Raw genomic sequence first — 21,173 nt, forward strand, 5'->3', positions numbered from 1 at the left:
GCTTACCTGATAAGTAAAACCCATTCAAACTGAGAATTTCCATAATTTAGCTTCAGACAAAAAACATTTCTATTTTAAATTATATTCTATCTAGGGGAAGTCAAATGCATTTTTAAAAGAAAAAGTTGAAAAATTCAATTCTGTAGAGAAATCGCCCATTAAAAAGCAATTAAATCACCCCTAGAAAACCACCCCTCCCCCCACAAAAAAAAAATATGATTGTTTTTAACTTGTTTTCTAAAACTGTAATTGAAAGTGGGGACGCCTTATCCCCCAACCCAAGAGCCCCTGCATACCTCTAAGGAAATAGCAACTGCTAGTACAGTATCCTATAACTAGTGGCTACGCCCTTAGAGGCCTCTAGTGGCACTTGAGGAGGGGAGAGTCGAATTTGATAACCTAATTTATTATTTTAGATTTGAAAAGAATAAGTAAAACAAGGATGACAACATCCATAAGTAGCAAAGCACAAAAATTATGTATAAGAATTTAAAGATTAGTTGTCGTCAAAAACATGTATATTGGGGAAAAATCACAAAACCTTTTCAACATTTGTTTTTAATTTTTAATTTTTAATTTTTTAATTTTATCAGTACTATGACTAACAGACTAACGGTCAAAGTAAATTACATACTGGATGCTCAAAACAACGGGAAATTCAATTTTGATATTTTTAACTAAAAAATTTTGAAATTGGACCATAAACACCAAAGATATGAAGAAAAATGAAAAAAATATAAAAATAGCCAAAAACCTGCAAAAGGGCAGTTTGACCCTATTTATATTTTCTTGAAAAGAAAGGAAATTTAATTTTGATATCTATAGCTGAAAAAATTTTTGAAATCAGACCATAAACACCAAAGATATGGAGAAAAATGTGAAAAATACAAAAATAGCCTAAAACCTGCTAAAAAGCGGTCCGACCGCCATTGATGTTTTATAGTTAATTGGGCTCCTTAATAATGGGAATGTTGTCAAAAAATTCAGCCTTTTATCTTTCTTAGGAGCCTAGAAAATCAAGTTTCCCCCAAACTAAGACAGACGGACATACGGACAGACTGACATACAGACAGACGGACAGATGGACATTTCAAATTATAGAGTAGCTTTGCTACTAAAAAAAATTGGAGGGGGGCATAAATTTTTTTTTCTTTACTTAAAAAACTTTTTACAAAATTTTTTTGGGGAGGTAATTTTTTTCTAGGGGTGAATTCTCTTGGGAGGGTTGTAGTACCCTCTCCCAAAATAGTTATAAACCTTCCCTGGACCTTTGAGAAGCTACGATGTTCAGCAGTTAGCGAGATCTTTTGGTACAAACACACAGAAAAACAGACATCCTGTTACTTTAGTATAAGGATATAAAGCAGTGAGCAATATTTCACTTTTACACACTTTTTCATTATCAAACAGTGAACATGCACAAAATCTTTAGCCCTCTAGCTTTAATAGGAGCTGAGATAATAGGGGTGGGGGGGGGGAGGAAATTAAGATTTATGGATAAATTTTGTCAAGGATTAGTGGATTGAAATTAGATTCATGAGTTTTTCCTTTCTTTGTTTATTACTTTAGAACAGTTAGGGTTATGTTATTTTGTGAACTTGGTATCCTGCAGGGTTGATGCACCAAAAAATTAAAGGCAGCTAAAAGCTAACATTTGGAATTATAGAGTTACTAACAATGATTTTTAGACAAAGGTTGGGACACATCATTTATTCTAAATTATTCAGGGTTATATATAAATATGAAAAAAGAAATTAAAGGCAAAGGTTGTTAAATATAAGGTGTATCGATGCAAATATTTCATTGAATTCTGTTTGTATGGGTACTACATCAGTAATAAATTTTTTTTATATCTATATCTATCAGGATCCGACTAAAATTTTTTATAAGTTAAAATTACCTACAGATAAAAGTTGCTAAATATATGGGTTAAGGAAGCAAAATTCAGCTTAACCTTTTTTTATACTCAAATATAGGAAAATGAACAATTTTTTCTGCCCCCAAAGCTCAACTAAGAGATACTTACATAGGGGTTAGAAAAGAAGGGCATTTCTGTCAAATCTCAAAGGGTTCAGATAGAGAAAAATCTTCCAAATTGTTAAATTACTTTACTTATATAATCAATTAAAAATATCTTCATCTTTTACACAAGGAAAAGGAGATTTCAAAACTTAAAAGGGGGGGGTTGGTGGGCATTTAGTAACATTCCTAATAAGAAACCTCCCTCCAACTTTTAAAGGTTGAACTAAGTCATACAATTAAAATGATTTAATGATTTAATAAATCTAAATCTCAAGAAACTAAACAACTAATTATGAAAATTTGATACAATTTTGGAATGATATAAAAATGATAAAATATTTTACAGAAACTAATTGAAAATGAGGAGGAGAGACACTCTGGTAGGAGATCTAAAGATCCAGGTATTTCATTATTTATTACTATTTATGTTTTTACAAATTTTGTGGTGGGTGAGAAAGGGGATTTCAAAGGGGGATGTCAAATATGTTTAGTTCAAGTTTTCAAATAAATTTCATTCCAAATCACACTCTAGAGATAATATTGGGATGATTCAAGAATTATTTTTTAAACCTGACATATAATTCTTCTAGAAATTTGCTTTTTTTATAGAATTAAGAAATTCAATATTTTTATTCTAATTAAGGAGAGCTCCCAAGGAATGATCTGTGTGCAACCGAGGAAAACTGTCAAACTCCTTTTGGTTGTCATTTTAATGACGAACATTCAGGTGTGTTAATTGTTTGTACTTCCTTACTTAAATAACAAAAAGATGAAATAATTTAAAAGAGTTATAGTATTTATTTGGAATATTTGTTTATTATATTGACTATTAAGGTTGACTATATAAATCATCCAAGGCAATAGTCCTAGCCCTGCAACGTTTTTTTTGTAAAATGTAACATAATTTTTATTTTATTTTAGGGATCATTTGGAGTAACTGTAGGCAATGGAAATGTCTTTACTGGTGAAGTTAAAGGAAATCTGCCAATTGGAAATGGAACTTATACAAAAGCCAATGGAGAAAAATACACTGGTTATTTTGAAGATGGAATGATGAAAGGAGAATTTCTGGTGGAATTTTCTAATTATGGTGATATTTACAGAGGATATCTTGATAAAGATGGAGTACAAGAAGGGAAAGGAGTTTATACCTGGCCTAGTGGAACTAGATATGAGGGGGAGTGGAGAAAGGGGTATCATCATGGTCAGGGTGTGAAAACTTATCCTAATGGAGACAAATATGAGGGGAAGTGGAGAGAGGGTGTCCAACATGGCCAGGGTGTGTATACCTGGTCTAGTGGAGATAGATATGATGGGGAGTGGAGAGATGGCAAAAGGACTGGCCAGGGTATCTATTACTATGCTAGTGGAAGCACATATGTGGGGGAATTCAAAGAAGGCAAGAAAAATGGCTGGGGAAGATTCATTTATAAAAATAGTGATAAGTGGGCAGAATATGATGGAGAATGGATTGATGAAGATAAAACTGGTTATGGAAAGATGGTTTACAAAGATGAAAGTATCTACAATGGTCAATGGAGTAGAAGCAAAAGAGAAGGAGAAGGATTAATGTTCTGGCCTAATGGGACCTGTTTCTATGGACAAATGAAGAATGATGAAATTTATCATGGCATGACAATGACTCCAGACTTGGTCTTTACCTTTCCCCCATACAAAAATACAACTTACAATGGAAAAGGTTTTAAAGTTGTCAACTTTACTGGTGGTGAATTTGAATGTTTTCAAGAAGAAAAGGATATATCTTGTTACAACAAACCTAATAACATAGACACTTTATACTTCAGTGGTCCTGAACATTATTATGTTGGGGATACTACAACAGTAAGAAGAAGAAAGATAATGGATGGCTTTGGAGAACTAGGAATTGATGGAGGTTACTATATTGGGGAGATGAAGCAGGGCATGCAAACTGGTTTTGGCCTGAAGACTGAACCTTTTTTACCTACTACAATTGGAACATTTGAGAATGGTATCCTAGAAGGGTTGGGAGCTTCTATTTCCTATTCATCCAAGCATAGATTCATCTATGTTGGAGGTTACCTGAAGGGTCAGCCATTTGGTCCAGGTATGTTCATCTATCCTGATGGTGAGAAAGTTCTTGGATACTTCATTGAAGGAAAACTGGATCATACTGCAAATCCTATCTACCTTCATCCTGATGGGACTAGAGATAGCTTGGTCCCAACTAGTGGCTGAGGTGAAAGTATCTATGTGCAACTACAGTGAAAATGTATGAAGATGAAATAGTAATACTCAATTAACATGAAAATGCCGGGAGTGATTAATTCAAGTAGCTTATAGCCTTACTTATAAAGATCAATTTGTTTTATTATATTATTGCTTCCCTTACTGATATTATACTACTGCTGCTGTAAACTAAACATGCTATTAACTGATATATATTATCTTTTGCACATATGAATTTTAAATCAATTTTCTTACTGCTGTATCATTTTAATGTCAACAAAGCTTTTAAATCTTTTACTTAAAAATTTATTTTCTTTCTAAAATTTAGATTCCATACTAATTGCTTGTTTGTTTTGAAAATAATTTTCTTGAATTGTCTATATTGTCTACTTAATATTATCTTAAAGTTAATTTTACTAATTTTATCTAACACAAAATTGCACTAATCTTATACATTTCAGAATAATTACAATGACTGTATCGTTATAATAAAGTGAAAAATGTTGCTGAGAGTTACATGTAACAGTATATATAGAATGGAGATAGTTTGGAGAGAGAAATAAAAGGTAGGATTCTGTTCTTGAAACTTTATAATTGTAAAAAATGAGGGACAAAATATAAACCTATACAGCTTTTAAAAGTTTTATGAAATATCTATCTTTTACATTTTTCTTTACTAAACTGCTAAGTTTCATCTGGTGTAGTATTTAAAAAGATTGGGAGAAGAACTAAAATCAGGGAGAGAGGGGACAAAGTCCCCAAAGTGATGAAATAACATTTTATTATATGTTGGTTAAACAACCTTGGGAACTTTTATTGGATTTGAATTTGAAGTTGGATGAGTGTTTAAATGTTTAAATCAGTAATTGTAATCTACAGTTGGGGTAATTTTGCCATCACTATAGGGGATGTACATCAATTTATCATTCATTGTATTATCCCTTATTAGTCTAATAAGATAGGCCTAATTTAGTTTTAGTGGTTACTGAAAAACAGATAGATATCCTACCACTTGTTAATAAGGATAAATCTATTCCTCCAGGTTTTGGAGTGCCATTGATAGGAAGTTATCTAGAGTACCTACTGGACAAGTTTGGATGGAGGCTTGGATTTCAGGTATACCTACCTATCTATCTATCTATCTATCCATCTATCTGTCTGTCTGTCTGACTGTATATCAGTCTGTCTGTCTCTGTTGCCTGTCTGTTTTTTCTGTCTGTCTTTCTGTCTATTTATCTATCTATCTGAAATATATTCTTGCTCTTTACCTGAATGACCCTGCCAGGTTTGCTGGCACCCTATAAGTCAGTCAAAGTAATACTTTGTTCCCTTTGCCCTTTATTTACCAACCTTTGTTTTTAAGTCCGGCGTTATACTCTTTTTCGACGAACAACTATTTTAGGTTAGGTTAGGTTTTAGGCTAGGGAGCCGAGCGCTGCGGCTAGGCAGGCAAGGGGGCCGAGCGCTGCGGCTAGGCAGGCAAGGGGGCCGAGCGCTGCGGCTAGGCAGGCAAGGGGGCCGAGCGCTGCGGCTAGGCAGGCAAGGGGGCCAAGCGCTGCGTCTAGGCAGGCAAGGGGGCCGAGCGCTGCGGCTAGGCAGGCTAGGGAGCCGAGCGCTGCGGCCAGAGTTCATAGTTCGCTGTCGGGGGGGGGGGGAGGGGGGATACTCAAATTTTCAATATTGAAAAAAAAAATTCTAAAAGGATAATACCTTAAGTCCTTTTTTAATCATCTTGCATTCTCATCAAAAAAATGAAATTCAAAATATTTATTTCAGTCAACATAGTAGAACACAATGATAGGATGAGAATATTTACACATAGATAGATATATATATAGATTATATAAATTTTTATTTATATACACAAAAAAATTTATATTTGTTGTCTAGAGGCAAGTGTAAATTTCTAGTAAACAAGGATGACAACATCCATAAAAGCGAAACTCTGAAATGGTATGACAGACAAACATTAACTCTTGTAGAGTGTCAGGACTAAATATACAAAATATAAAAAGAGAAGTTTTGACAAAATTATATGTAAATTTGTTGCAAAACTTCTTAAATACAGAATTTTGTTTAAGGGCATACTGACATTTTTAGGACTTGATTATATAGATGCTTCACTTAGAACATTGAACCTTGTTGTAATAGGAATCTGTATCAAAAAAAAATCAAATAATAAGTTAATTTAAACATACAAAAATTTGTCAAGAAAGTATAAAATCTGCTTGTTTTAATTGGACTTTCGGACTTTCTAGTACGGATTATAGAGATGCCACGATTTATAAATCCTACCTGCTACTACAGGTATCATCATGCAAAGTTTTGAATTGATTGGACAATTCTAACATGCCTAAATTAACACAAGAAAAGCCATCCATTGTGGACGGACAGACCGACGCTAATTATAGAAAAGCTTTGCTTTTAAAAATTGGATTATTAAACAATAACATTGTGGTGTGGACAAGTGGTAAGCAAAGATCAAACCGTATTAAAAATATCATATCATTAAACAAAAATAGATAAAAATTGGATATTAGCAGAAAAAAATTTGTTTTATAGGTCCTTTATAACCTGGCCAATTTTTACATTCTAATATTTGTTGGCTCTAAATCTTTGGGTATTTTTATTAAATTTTAAATTATTTTTGTTTCAAATATAGCATAAGATGAAGTAGACTAGAATATTTGTTTCCAATCCAATTAATATCCACTGGATTAGAACCGGTTCTCTGCTGGAAAGGTGTCTATAATTCAACTAGACTAGAATTTTTGTTGAATCCAGGGAGGTGGATGGCATTCAATCCAATTAATATCCACTGGATTAGAACCGGTTCTCAGCCATACACTATCCGCATAATATCCGCTGGAAAATGTCTATAATTCAACTAGACCAGAATATTTGTTGAATCCAGGGAAGTGGTGGAGATGGATGATGTAGCTGTATCTGAGATACTACTGGACCTGAAAGTAATTGTTATATTACACTGGTACCCAAAGTTTTTATAACTTCAGTATCTTATTCATTGGTCTGAAAACTTTGGGTACTCTTATTGAGTTGTGAGTGTTTGTGTCTAAATCAATTAAAAGTTTCCAAAGTTTTTGAGGTAATGAACAGATTAATGTTCTTAAGCATTGGGTACCAGTGTAATTTACAGTCCAATGTCCCTCTGTGTTAAACACTCTGTGTATATAATCTTAATAGGACTTGAATAAATTACGCTGGTACCCAAAGTTTTTATAGCCCTATTATCTTATTCATCAGCCTGAAAACTTTGGGTTCTTTTGTTGTGAGTTGTGAGTGTTTGTGTCTAATTTTTTCAATCATTCCAATAAAAGTACCCAAAGTTTTTGAGGCAATGAACAAGATAATGTCACTGGTACCCAAAGTTTTTTATAATCTTAATTGTATACCTGGTTGTCTGCAGGTTGTTGTCCTGTGTTGTAGCTGTGGATGTTATTAGACCACTTCCAGACTTCTATCAGTTTATGTCATATTCATGAAAAATCTCTATATATACATATATTAAGCTTATACTGGTACCCAATGTTTTATATCCATACTATATCAATTAATGGGTACCTTTGATGAACCTTCATTGGTTGGTGGAAACTATTAGTGCTCAAACTTTTTAACCAATACCTTCTACATTATAGTTTATACTGGTACCCAAAGTTTATGTCATATTTTTGGAAAAATTACATATATATATTAAGTTTTATCTATAATACAAACTAGAACCCTCTTTGTCCCTCTTAGGCTCAAGATCTCGATATAGGTTGGTTTTCAGCCATTTTTATGAGGTGGGAGGGGGAGACACCACCAACCCTCCAAAATTTTATATTTTTAATATTCAATTAAAGTAATTTTATACTGTGCCTAATTATTTTATAACATGTATAATGCATAAAGACTTTCATAAATATTCCTTGCTGTCTTTGCTATCTTTAATACTTGCTGAGATATTGTGATCTTCTCTGTTTGTTTCTGTCTCAATATTTGCTGTACTGCGTCGTTTCATGTTCACACTTTCTCTAAACACAAGAAAAGGGGTTATTTTGTGTGTAATTATTGGGTATGTACATCAATTTATCTGCCAACTTACTCTAAACACAACAATTATAATTACTTCCGATTACCAGGGAGGGAGGGAGGGGACATTGGGCTGTTTATTACACTTGTCTACAAAGTTTTTTTTTATAATGTTGTCTTTTGGCCAAACAACTTAGGAGACTTTTATTGAATTTGATTGGTTGGTTCATAACTTGAGTGTCAAAAAGTTTAAACCTTTAATTGTAATCTACAGAAGGGGTTATTTTGTGTGTTATCATTGGGGATGTACATCAATTTGTCTGTCAACTTCTCTAAACACAACAATTACAATTACTTCCGATTACCAGGGAGGGAGGGAGGGGACATTGAGCTGTTTATTACATTGTCCCCAAAGTATTTTAATAATGTTATCTAATATGTCGGCTTAACAACTTTGGGGACTTATTGAATTTGGATTGGTTGGTTTATACCTTGAGTGTTTAAATATTTCAACTTCTAATAGTAATCTACAGAAGGGGTTATTTTGTGTGTCACCATTGGGGATGTACATCAATTTAGCTGCTATAAATTATTATCATAAGCTGAAAAAAATGAGAATTTTATGTTTAAAAAAATGAAGTAAAAAATCATGAAAAAAACTGCCAAATACCATAGAAAACTCATTAAATTCTTGAAATATTATAATCAACAACAAGATAAAAGTAAACTTTAGGATTCCTGTAGAAATAAGGAATTATCTTTATTTACCTTGACTTGTTGCTAGAGGAGGAGACACTTTGAGTTGATCTCCTACATCCCTTTCCTAAATAGATAGATAGATAGATAGATAGATAGATAGATAGATAGATAGATAGATAGATAGATAGATAGATAGATAGATAGATAGATAGATATATAGATAGATAGATAGATAGATAGATAGATAGATAGATAGATAGATAGATAGATAGATAGATAGATAGATAGATAGATAGATAGATAGATAGATAGATAGATAGATAGATAGATAGATAGATAGATAGATAGATAGATAGAAAGATAGATAGATAGATAGATAGATAGATATATAGATAGATAGATAGATAGATAGATAGATAGATAGATAGATAGATAGATAGATAGATAGATAGATAGATAGATAGATAGATAGATAGATAGATAGATAGATAGATAGATAGATAGATAGATAGATAGATAGATAGATAGATAGATAGATAGATAGATAGATAGATAGATAGATAGATAGATAGATAGATAGATAGATAGATAGATAGATAGATAGATAGAAAGATAGATAGATAGATAGATAGATAGAAAGATAGATAAATAGATAGATAGATAGATAGATAGATAGATAGATAGATAGATAGATTGATTGATTGATAGATAGATAGATAGATAGATAGATAGATATATAGATAGATAATTAGATAGGTAGATAGATAGATAGATGGGGTTGTATATCAATTTATTGGCCATTGTCTTATCCCTTTAGATCCCTGTGAATATAAATACCTGGATTATCTGTGTGTAAAGGTTGCAAGTGGGGAAGGGTAATTTTGTGTTTCATAATTGGGGTTGTACCTCAATTTATCGGCCAATTGTCTTATCCCTGTAGATCCCTCTGTGAATAGATAGTTATACATACCTGGATTATCTGTGTATAAAGGTTGCAATTGTGTAAGGGTAATTTTGTGTATCATAATTAGGGTTGTACCTCAATTTATCGGCCAATTGTCTTATCCCTGTATATCCCTGTAAATATAAATACCTGGATTATCTGTATGTAAAGGTTGCAAGTGGGGAAGAGTTGCACTGTTCTTTAACTGTCCTCCAGCACCTGAACAAGGGGATAATTAAGATTATTGCACACCCTATTCTCCAATATTTAGTAATATACTCGCAAGTCAAGTTTTATGTCAGTTGGGTGATTTTAACGTGTAGCTCCTTACCTATGCCTAGCACAGGAATCGTTTTTATATTTCCAAAAAATAGACTTCACAGCGGTTCTAATGGTATGCCTACCTTTTTTCTACCATGAACACAAGCCGTGCATTTTGAATTTTAAAATCTACGCATTTTTTTTTGCTCACCATTTAAACGTCTATATCTATCTATCTACTGGCTGTACCTGTTCTGACAACATGTCCACCAGACCTGCCAGGTCTCCTGCCACCAGACACCTAGATAGATAGATAGATAGAAAGATAGATGTATAGATAGATTGATAAAGAGATAGATAGATAGATGGATAGATATATAGATAGATAAATAGAGAGATAGATAGATAGATTCCTGTGCCAGAAAAACAAAAATTTAAATCATTGATTTGATAATGGTACTTAATTGGGGGAGGCGGGATCTACCAACCCTCCATATTTTAATTTTAGTTAAAAGTAAAAAAATTTTGGGACGGGGGTTGTTCTTTTTAAGAAGGTGGTGGTACATTCCCGTTATAAACCTTCTCAGGACCTATGAGAAGATATTTTTAAAGGAGAACCATATTGGTTCAGCAGTTTGGGAGATCCTTTGGTACAGACAGACAAACAGAAATTCTGTTACTTTATTACAAAGATCTATATTTAAATCTCTTAGGATAATACTGATTTAAGACAAACATCCTTAAATGAATTCATTCCACTCTCAACTAATGATAGATCATAGAGCATCATCCACATGTAAACGGATTCAATACTCTAACTGATGGATATTAGGTCAAGTAGATAGATAGATAGATATGTATTTCAACATAAGCATACAAAATAATAATAATAAAATCAATACACATATTCACATATTTTTATGCATAGTTTGGTACTTTCATAACCTGGGATGGCCGTTGCATAAGCTGAAAATACCAGTAAAGTAACATCCAATTTATGTTGTGCACCTGACATAGCAGAAGTAGGAACCATATTTTCAGTGAGTACGCAATTTTGGCCCAAGATTCTAAACTATCACATCCCCTACAACTAGCAGATGGGCTACGTGTTAAACCCTAGTTCCTGATTTTTTCAAGTGATCATCTAGAGAACCCAAGCTAGAGAGAGGTCACCTGAAGTTGATCATCTAATCCGATTAATATCCACTGGATTAGAACCAGTTCTCAGCCACACTACCCTAATACTATCCATGGAAAGCTGTCTATAATTCAATTAGAAAGGTCACCTGAAGTTGTTGATCATCCAAAGAGATGTTGCTGTGGGAGTATCGTTGAGTGTGGCCAAAAGATTTTGCTGGACCATGGTCTGAAGCTCCTGCCACTGTAGCTGGGTCTGCTGCTGATGTTCCCTCTGGTGATATCATTGTGATGCAGTGTTGCTGGTAACTACCAACATCCTTAATTGATTCAAAGCTTAATGAGAAAGCCTGGAATTTAGTGCCACTGCCACTGCCAATGCAAATTTCAGTGCTTCCAATAAAACATAGTACCTAATAGTGATCTTTAAATCCCCCAAGATCAACTTGCTTATTTTGACTGATACTACACGCTACAAGTTACCTGTCAGCAGTTACCCAGATCCTCTTGGCTGCCAGGATTCACCCGTTGAAATATAAGATGGCAGAGGATTTACTTTATATAAAACTTTGGGTACCACTAAAACTCTATAATGTAGAAGGTATTGGTTGAAAAGTTTGAGCACTACCAACCAATGAAAGGTTTAATGAAGCTACCCAATGAATGAGATAATATGTATAAAATCTTTTGGTACCTGTTGGCAGTTACCCATATCCTCATGGCTGCCAGGATTCACTCGTTGGATGATTCCCCCACCGGCACTAGAAGATGGAGGAGAAGGCTGCTGCTGGAATAATGGAACTGGGGACGCAGGCTTGGTCGAGGGGGTCATCTCAGATGAACGCCTAATTAATAATTTTGATTTAATACAAAAAATCTCCACAGATTTTAGACCAACCAATGAGAGAGCGTGTTTATAACACTTTGGGTACCAGCATAATATGCAGTCCAAAATAACCTCCCTCCTTTGTATATATGATCTTTAATGGGCTTGGAGTTGCTTCTAGACCTCTTCATGAATCTTGAAACATACTCATCATTTTATAATTGTAGTGTAAAACATTCATTTGCCCAATAGACACCCAATCCTTTGATATCACAACCATTGTTAGGAAGTCCTAACTGTGTATGGTAACGAGTTGCGCCGGTTTATTGGCAAACATATTCCTTCTACTATCCTTATACTAAAGTAACAGGATGTTTGTCTGTTTGTCTGTGTGTCTGTAACAAAGGATCTCACTAACCGCTGAACCGATCAGGCTCTCCTTAACATGGTAGCTTCTCGTAGGTCCCGGGAAGGTTTATAACTATTTTCGGGGAGGGTACCACCACCCTCCCAAGAGAAATCACAATAAAATTGAAAAAAAATTTAAAATATTTTAGCCGCATAGTGTCGCTAGCGTAGTCGCGCTGCGTAGAGACATGAATTTAACAGCTGATAACAAATTATTTCTCAAATTAGAAATTTAAAATAAAAAAAAAACATTTAAATGCCACTAGAGGCCTCTAATTACTATTAATGTATTACACAGACAGTAGGTACCGGTTAAATGTCTCTAGTATGATGCAGTGTGAACCAGACTACAACACCTTGTGACAGCAAGCCGACATGTTACAAATTACACTAATGCCGTGGATATAATTCCACACATTTACTACAAAAGAATTACCTGGTAGAGGAAACATCAAAGAAGACTGTATCCGATGTGTTTGACTCGTTGGAAATTTGGCGCGCATATTTACGACGACATTTACCACCTGGACTTCCCGGCTCAGTCCGCACAGCCTAGATAAAAGTTAAATTACCACTAGATGGTCAAACAATCCCTATCCTATGATATCTAAGTAAAAAGAGTTTTTGTTATTGTCTGTAGCAAAAGAGCTTAACTGATATGGGTCTCAAAAGGAAAGTTTATAACTATTTTTGCCCATGAAAAAAATACTCAAATTAATTTCTTTTTTTTCTATTGAACTCAAATTGAAAGTGGGAGGTCAACTCCTATAAATGGCACACAGACAGAAAAACATTGTTCTACTTAATACTATTGACTAGTGTCTTCGTTACTACAGGTTTTGGGAAGATTTTAAAATTAATTTATTACTATTTAAAAAACTTTAATCATTTTTTTTACATTTAATATGTTTTCTTATTTATTATTTGTTAATTTTTCTTTTCCTTCCAGCAGTAAGTTTATTTTTAATTGTCTGTAGGAAATAAATTTATGTATACTAAAAGGTGTTCATACAAAATAATTTTTTTGCAAAAAAAAGTAGGCCGTCTATTTTCAAAGGAAGCCTAGAAAATAATAGTTCCAATGACTGAACTTAAGAATAAAATGTAGAACTTAATTCTAATATTAGTTATTGAGATCTTAAAGCGCTGACGGACAGAAAAACATTAATTTACTTTATACTATTGATAACCTGATACGGAGGGGGAGGAGTACCCCCTAATACCCTCTGTATGCCACCCTTCAGAGAGTCCAGAGAGGATTGAGATGCGGATGCAGTTAGGCGAGAGTCTGGTTTAGAGGCAGCCCTGTATATATATAATCATGTTTTAATCTATCAATCAATCTATCAATCAATACAGCAATAATCTATCAATCAATCAATCTATCAATCTATCAATCAATATAGCAATCAATCTATCAATCAATCAATCTATCAATAAATCTATCAATCAATCTATCAAACAATCTATCAATCTATCAATCAATCTAACAATCAATCTATCAATCAATCTATCAATCAATCTATCAATCAATCTATCAATCAATCTATAAATCAATCTATCAATCAATCATACTTAATAATTTGGTATGCTGAGGCTACAACCAGCCAGAGATAAGCAGTGATGAGTAGCACCGGGCTGGAGGCGAGGAACACCGCCAGTGAGGCGTAGTCAGGCAGGCCGATAATGAAGGAGATTACGAGGGTCAGAACAACTGAACAACAAGGTAAATTATTAGAAAGGTGTCTGTTCAATTAGGGAGGAAGGGGACTTTTATTTATGATTATTACACTAGTCCCCAATAGATTTTTAGTAACATTTTCTTTTTCCCTTTAACATTTTAACTTTGGGGACTTTTAGAAATTTTGATTGGTTGGTTTATTAAGATGAGTGTCCAAACATTTTAACAAATATTTGTAATCTACAGAAGTGTAATTTTGTGATTCATAAATGAGGATGTACATAAATTTATTTGGCTATCATAAATAGATTACCTAGAATGGCCAAGAACATGTAGACAAGCCAGGGCAGCATCAGCTGATACCTGCAAAACAAAATAGTTCATAATATCACCACTAGGTGGTGGCTTAAATTATATTATGTTTATTTAAAAATAGGAGGATTGTGGTTAAGAGGTTAGAATAAAGGCATTTGCAACTCCAGGGAGGCTTAAATCATTATGGATAACCCACACATAATCTGTTAAAGTCTTCATTGCCAGTATTTATGTTTTAACATAATTTCTGTTTATCAGAGAAGACCGACAAACAGGTGCAACTCATTACCATGCACAGTCAGGACTTACAGACAAAGATAATGCAATCAAAGGGTTGGTTGTCTGCTTGAATGCCCTTTAACTCAATATAAGTGTGGGCATTTGAGTATAGAATTTCATAATTTGAAACTTAATTTTAACTAGGTAGGTATTTTGTAATAATTTAATTTTAAATTTTACCTTTTGGTAGCAACACCGACTAGTAGGAGTATACAGGAGAATATATAGGTGACATCCATACATAGTAGCACAGTATACAGTACCTAGGAGAATATATAGGTGACATCCATACATAGTAGCACAGTATACAGTACCTAGGAGAATATATGGGTAACATCTATACATAGTGTATAGTACCTAGGAGAATATATAGGTGACATCCATACATAGTAGCACAGTGTAAAGTACCTAGGAGAATATATAGGAACATCCATACATAGTAGCACAGTATACAGTACCTTAAAATTTTATTTACAAACTGAAATAGGTAGCTTTACAAAGTGTCTAAAAAAATCAGCCATGTGAAGTCAAAAAAATGTTTTTTTTCTATTTCATAAAGTTTAGATTATAATATTTTAAAATTATTATATTTCAAACAATAAATAAAAATATTACCAAAAATACTGTTTGCAATAATCGATATAGAAATACTTGGATAGTGCACCAGATTTTTGCTTACTCTAATTATATGAAACTTCCAGCTGGCTAATATACTCCCTCCCTCATATGACTTTAACCCATCCCCTCCCCTGACAATGGAGGAATGTATTGGCTTATATCTGAGAGCTATATTATCAACCTAAATTGACAAAAAAAATTCCCACATATAATACATTCATTTTTTTCAAATAGGAAAACCGCCTTATCTATTAATTTAGGAATTTATAACAAAGTTTTTCTATTTGTGGGAATGTTTTTCCAATAGGCAATATAGGTCTAATGAATTTAGAATAAATAGCCTAAAACAATCCTGGAATCTAGTTAAAATATGTTACTGAGATCTTAAAAGGCATACAAAAAGCCTTATTACATTATGTAGTAGTATATAATACTATATTTCATAGAAAATAAAACTATTTTCTCACCTTGCTAAATGCTATAATTGCTGGAACCTATTTAAAGAAAAAAATAATTTCAACATTTGTTGAAACTTTTTATTGCTACTTTTTTGGTATATTGTGCTTTTTGGAATAGTTATTTACAGCATTGCATTATAGACAGCTTTCCATGGATATTAAAATGATTAAAACCAGTTTTATTATCCCGAGGGGCCGAAGGCTTAGGCTAACTGGTTTTAGTTTTATATTCTTTACTTTAATATTCATATAAAATTGTCTGTAATACAATGCTATACATGATTATGGCTTAGAACTGGTGTGAATCCAGTGGATATTAATATGTTTCACAGCCAAACTGGAAAGATGGTAGCTGGTATGACATATAAAATTAATATTATGAGTAGGAGGCAATTCCTTGGCCCGTTAACAGGCGCAATTTTTTATCTTTCTCTATTAGGACTTCCAGAAAAGGGGTTGTGCAATTAAGGGATAGGTTGTCTGTTGGGTGTTACTTTACCCTGGGTCTAGCCTTTATACTTTACAAAGTATCATCAAACCACAGATGAAATTGTATGGAATATTCCAGTATGGCTTCAAAACCGAGTAATATCTGCTGGATTAGAACCAGTTCTCAGCCTTACTAAAAAATCATGTATATGTAGAATATTAATATTACAGGTAGTTTTCTCAGAATATTTTAATATCCATGGAAAGCTGTCTATGATACGATGTGATAAATAACAATACTTTTTTGGGTTGAATGAAGTTATTTTTTTTCCTGATCATCATCCAAATAATTGCCAGTGTCACGTTGAGACCTAAAAAATAAAAATTATAACAAGTATGATAAAAGTAGCTAAAAACCTGCCTAAAAGCAGTCCGACCGCCATGGATGTTTTATACTTAATCATGCCCCATATTGATGGGAGTGTTGATAAGAATTTTCAGACGTCTATGTTTTATAGGAGCCGAGAAAATCAAGTTTCCTTCAAAACGTTTCAGACAGACATACGGACATAAAACAAAAATTGGACCTCATATGCAACCTTAAGGCACTCCAATAAATTTATAACTAAAGTTTAAGAGTCATAGATAGATTGATAGATAGATAGTTGGATAGATAGATAGATAGATAGATAGATAGTAGATAGATAGATAGATAGATAGATAGATAGATAGATAGATAGATAGATAGATAGATAGATAGATAGATAGATAGATAGATAGATAGATAGATAGATAGATAGATAGATAGATAGATAGATAGATAGATAGATAGATAGATAGATAGATAGATAGATAGATAGATAGATAGATAGATAGATAGATAGATAGATAGATAGATAGATAGATAGATAGATAGATAGATAGATAGATAGATAGATAGATAGATAGATAGATAGATAGATAGATAGATATATAGTTAGATAGATAGATAGATAGATAGTTAGATAGATAGATAGATAGATAGATAGATACCTGGCAAACTCAGTGATGTAGAAGGTATGATTGTCTAGAAATATTGACAGGGGAACCAGAAATATACAGGATAACAATATTCCAACCTAGAATAAAATTATTGGTTGAAAAGTTTGAGCACAATGATTGATATAGTATGTATATAAAAATGATGGTGAAATATGGAATAAGAGTGTAACGAATTATGAAATAATTTTACCAAGTTAGCCGCATGAAGTTCAAGGAAAAAAAAAATTTTTGTAAGGGGGGTCAAAATGGGGGGGTCCGCACTCTCACCCTCCCCCGCAGGGGGGCGGCCGGAGGCCGATTTTGAAAAGGAAAATTGCTATGGATTCTTGAATGCCGTCCGGAGGTGAGGCAATTGGAATTTCCAAAATCGGAGCAAAAACGCGCGCGCAGCGCGCGCGCAAAGTTGAAAATTGCGGAAAAAAAGGTCAAAATGTCCATTTTACACAAATTATCCTCTCGTTTTTTGAACGTTAATAACGCGCAGGTTTTTCAAGTTACATTAATTTCCTTTGAAACCCTGAAAATATGGCCCGATGGGGTCGCGAAAAATCATGACCCAACATTTTCCCCCAAGTGGCGGAAAAGTTAGAGCACTTCAAAAAAATTTTTACCAGGCCTGGCGTATTGGCCACTGTGGGCCTCCCAGAGGGGCTAGGAAAAATCCAAAGGTACCTATGGAACCACAATGGCCGGCTCTAACTATCATTTAGTGTTGCTGGAGGCAATTGCCGGCCGTCTTCCGGCCTTTAATTGGCGGCAAAGTTAGTGCATCCAAAAAATGGCCATTTTTTGACGTGTTTTTCGCGCGTAGCGCGGCGTGTGTTTGTGGCGCAGCCACGTGTATTCCAAGTTTTTTGTAGTCCATCCCAAGCCAGTTCAGGAGATGTGCGGCCGAAGGCGGTCGGCCCGGCCGTTAGGCCGGCAGCGGCTGTCAAAGGTCGCGAAAATCGTCGAAAATCGCCGTTTTTGCGGATTTTCAGCGGGCCGGTGCGGCTAGGCCGGTCGGCCGACCGACTTGGGACACATATCCCTGGATTCTATGGGCCATGGGCCTTCATTGCTAATTTGCACAATTTTTTTCCCCCAATTACCCTGGCCGGGACGGCCGTCCAAAGTGACCTGGGTCAAAATCGGCCGAAAACCGTCAAAAAACGCCGTTTTCGGCCGTACTTTGACGGCCGGCCACGGCCGAACCGGCAGGCCGACAGGCCTGACTGGCACATCCCTGACACCGGCTGGCAATGCCGGTTTTGGGGATGTAAAAAAATTGACCCCCCCCTGATGTGATTTTTTTCGGCCACAGCCCCTCAAAGTGGGGTGGGGTTTCAAGAATTTAATTCTAATGATTATTACTTTGTAAATATTTTTAATCCTAATGATTATTACTTTGTAAATATTTTCTTGTTTTTTTCATGACTAGACCCTGTTTTCCCACTGATACAGGCTGGCGCCTTGGGTTGTTGACTAGGCCTATGCTGATGCCTATGCCTGTAACTGTTTTTTTTCCATTCTGTGGCATTTTATCCTCTTTCTTTTCTGTGACGCTTGCCCCATTCGCTGACGCTTGCCCCATGCGGTCCCATAGCATATTTCACCGTGGTGGTCCCAATCGAAAGGGACCGCGTCAGCCTGTTCTAGAACTTTGGGTACCAGTATAATCTGTATGATTGTCTAGGAATATTGACAGGGGAACCAGAAATATACAGGATAACAATATTCCAACCTAAATTAAAATTATTGGTTGAAAAGTTTGAGCACCAACCAATAAAGTATATAAAACTTTGGGTACCAGTATATTCTCTATGATTATCTAGGAATATTGACAGGGGAACCAGAAATATACAGGATAACAATATTCCAACCTAAATTATAATTATTGGTTGAAAAGTTTGAGCACCATCCAATGAAAATTTAATTAAGGTACCCAAAGATTAACATAGCATGTATATATAATACTTTGGGTACCAGTATAAACTGGATAACAAGATTATAATCTAAATTTAAAATTATTGGTTGAAAAGATGGTTCATTAAGTTGAGTATTCAATAGTTTCAACCACTAATTGTAATCTACAGGAGGGGTAAATTTTTTGTATCATCATTGGGGATGTATGTAAACTTTATCGACCATTGTCTTATCCCTTTAAAACATGGTTAACTTCCATGGCACCGATAACCTAATTGTATTGGTCTTATTTTTGGAAACCCCGTAAGGATTCTAGTGGAACGAATGTTAGATGGTATATTCAGCATACCTTAGTATAGTAGTTTATATATGTCTTATATATGTTTTAGTTATGTAACTTAATCTGATTGTTACAACTATTTCTTAAGCTCAGAAACGATTTGGTAAGCGCCGCGCAGAACTGCGGTTCAACAACCCCGGCCGGGGTTAAGCCATCCACTCGCTTCTCAGCTTGCTCAGTGTTCAATTATATATTAATTGTATAGTAAAAAGTAAAATGTAGGTGAACGGGGAAGGAGAAGTTCACTACAACCCTGAGCTAGGTACATAAATAGTAAATGTACTTTAGAAACTTAATATGCTAATAAATTACAATGGATATTTATTACTGTAATGAAAGATATGTTCTATAATATGTATTTATTATCTTACCTGCAATCTCTTTCAGGAAGAAACCTAGTACCTTATTAATATGCATTCTCTTTCAGGAAGAAATCAATTAGTCTAACAATTGTAACTTTTATTAGTAACTCGCCCTAATTATATGCACCTTAGAGGAAATAAAATCTTATCTTATCTAGTTCCCTGACACCGCATAATAATCAGGGAAGAATGAGACATTGGACTAATTACACAGTTACCAAAGGTTCAATTTTATCGGCTATTGTCTTATCCCTGTAGATCTCTGGTTTATGCGTCAAAATATGCAAAATTTCAGTTTGTTTTATAAAGTGAAGCTTTTCCATAATTAGGGACTGTACGTACGTCCGTCCGTCCGTCCGATTACTATGACAACAAGGTAAAAAAAAATTGAAGTGAAGCATCTCAATAATCAAGTTCTAAAAAATCCTGTATTTACACAATTTTTAAAAACAATTTTGTAGATACCCAACGAATTAATATTCTGCTTATTAAGTGTTGACACCCATTTTTTTCTAGGGGCGATTTCTCTTGGGAGGGTGATTGTATATACCCTCCCCAAAAATAGTTATGAACCTTCAAAAGACCTTTGAGATGCAGCCCTGTAAATTAGAATCAAATCAGTTCAACGGTTAGCAAGATCATTTGAAACAAAGAGTCAACCAAACAGACAGACATCCTTTTACTTTATATAATTAAGGAATTAGACCCGAGATGCTGAAGGTTTTAATATTATGATTATAAATTTTAAATTTTTATAGAAAACTGGATATATTACAATACAATACATAATTTTTCAGTATTGCTGAGAACCAGTTCTTATCCACCGGATATTAAACGATTTCAACGCCTCTTAAGAAAGAACTTACTGAAAATGTAAGTATTATAGACAGCTTTCCGCAGATATTATGCGGATAGTAGGGCTGTGAACTGGTTTTAGTCAAGCGGATAATTTCCCGGAAAGAACTTACCGAGCCAATGGCAAATGTGGCAACCGTTGGGCTGAAGCAGAGGCAGCAGGATCTGAGTAGAACCCCCATGGCGGCGCCGTTTTCTTGTGGCGCCTCTCTTTGAGTTATTCTTCCGTGTGGCGTTTTGAGTTACACCAACTTAATGCTGTTTAACATTTTAAGTTCTGAAATTAAAAGATGTGTGATATCGATAGGACAATTCTAACATGCCTAAATTAACTATCCATCTCGTCAAGACGGT

General features: G+C 34.4%; 2 protein-coding genes across 2 annotated transcripts; one reads left to right on the forward strand and one right to left on the reverse strand.

Annotated features, from left to right (window-relative positions):
• The first annotated feature begins 2,366 nt into the window (after positions 1 to 2,366).
• Positions 2,367 to 4,693, forward strand: LOC145305597 (uncharacterized). The gene is made up of 3 exons (XM_080147285.1): positions 2,367 to 2,423; positions 2,666 to 2,749; positions 2,944 to 4,693. Exons 1-3 carry the CDS (start codon positions 2,382 to 2,384, stop codon positions 4,237 to 4,239), a joined length of 1,422 nt encoding a protein of 473 aa, XP_080003411.1. The 5' UTR covers positions 2,367 to 2,381; the 3' UTR covers positions 4,240 to 4,693.
• Positions 4,694 to 5,984: 1,291 nt separating this feature from the next.
• On the reverse strand, positions 5,985 to 21,092 carry LOC145305598 (uncharacterized). Its single transcript, XM_080147286.1, has 17 exons — positions 20,933 to 21,092; positions 17,349 to 17,434; positions 16,647 to 16,687; positions 15,897 to 15,922; positions 14,992 to 15,074; positions 14,531 to 14,580; positions 14,112 to 14,250; positions 13,727 to 13,841; positions 12,973 to 13,088; positions 11,997 to 12,147; positions 11,452 to 11,622; positions 10,415 to 10,466; positions 10,055 to 10,123; positions 9,031 to 9,085; positions 8,159 to 8,264; positions 7,644 to 7,708; positions 5,985 to 7,193 (listed from the first exon to the last, which is right to left on the reverse strand). Exons 1-17 carry the CDS (start codon positions 20,999 to 21,001, stop codon positions 7,118 to 7,120), a joined length of 1,470 nt encoding a protein of 489 aa, XP_080003412.1. The 5' UTR covers positions 21,002 to 21,092; the 3' UTR covers positions 5,985 to 7,117.
• Positions 21,093 to 21,173: the final 81 nt, after the last annotated feature.

This window comes from Acartia tonsa, chromosome 14 (genome assembly GCF_053477335.1).
Source record: "Acartia tonsa isolate MP-2025a chromosome 14, ASM5347733v1, whole genome shotgun sequence".
NCBI lineage: Eukaryota > Metazoa > Arthropoda > Copepoda > Calanoida > Acartiidae > Acartia > Acartia tonsa.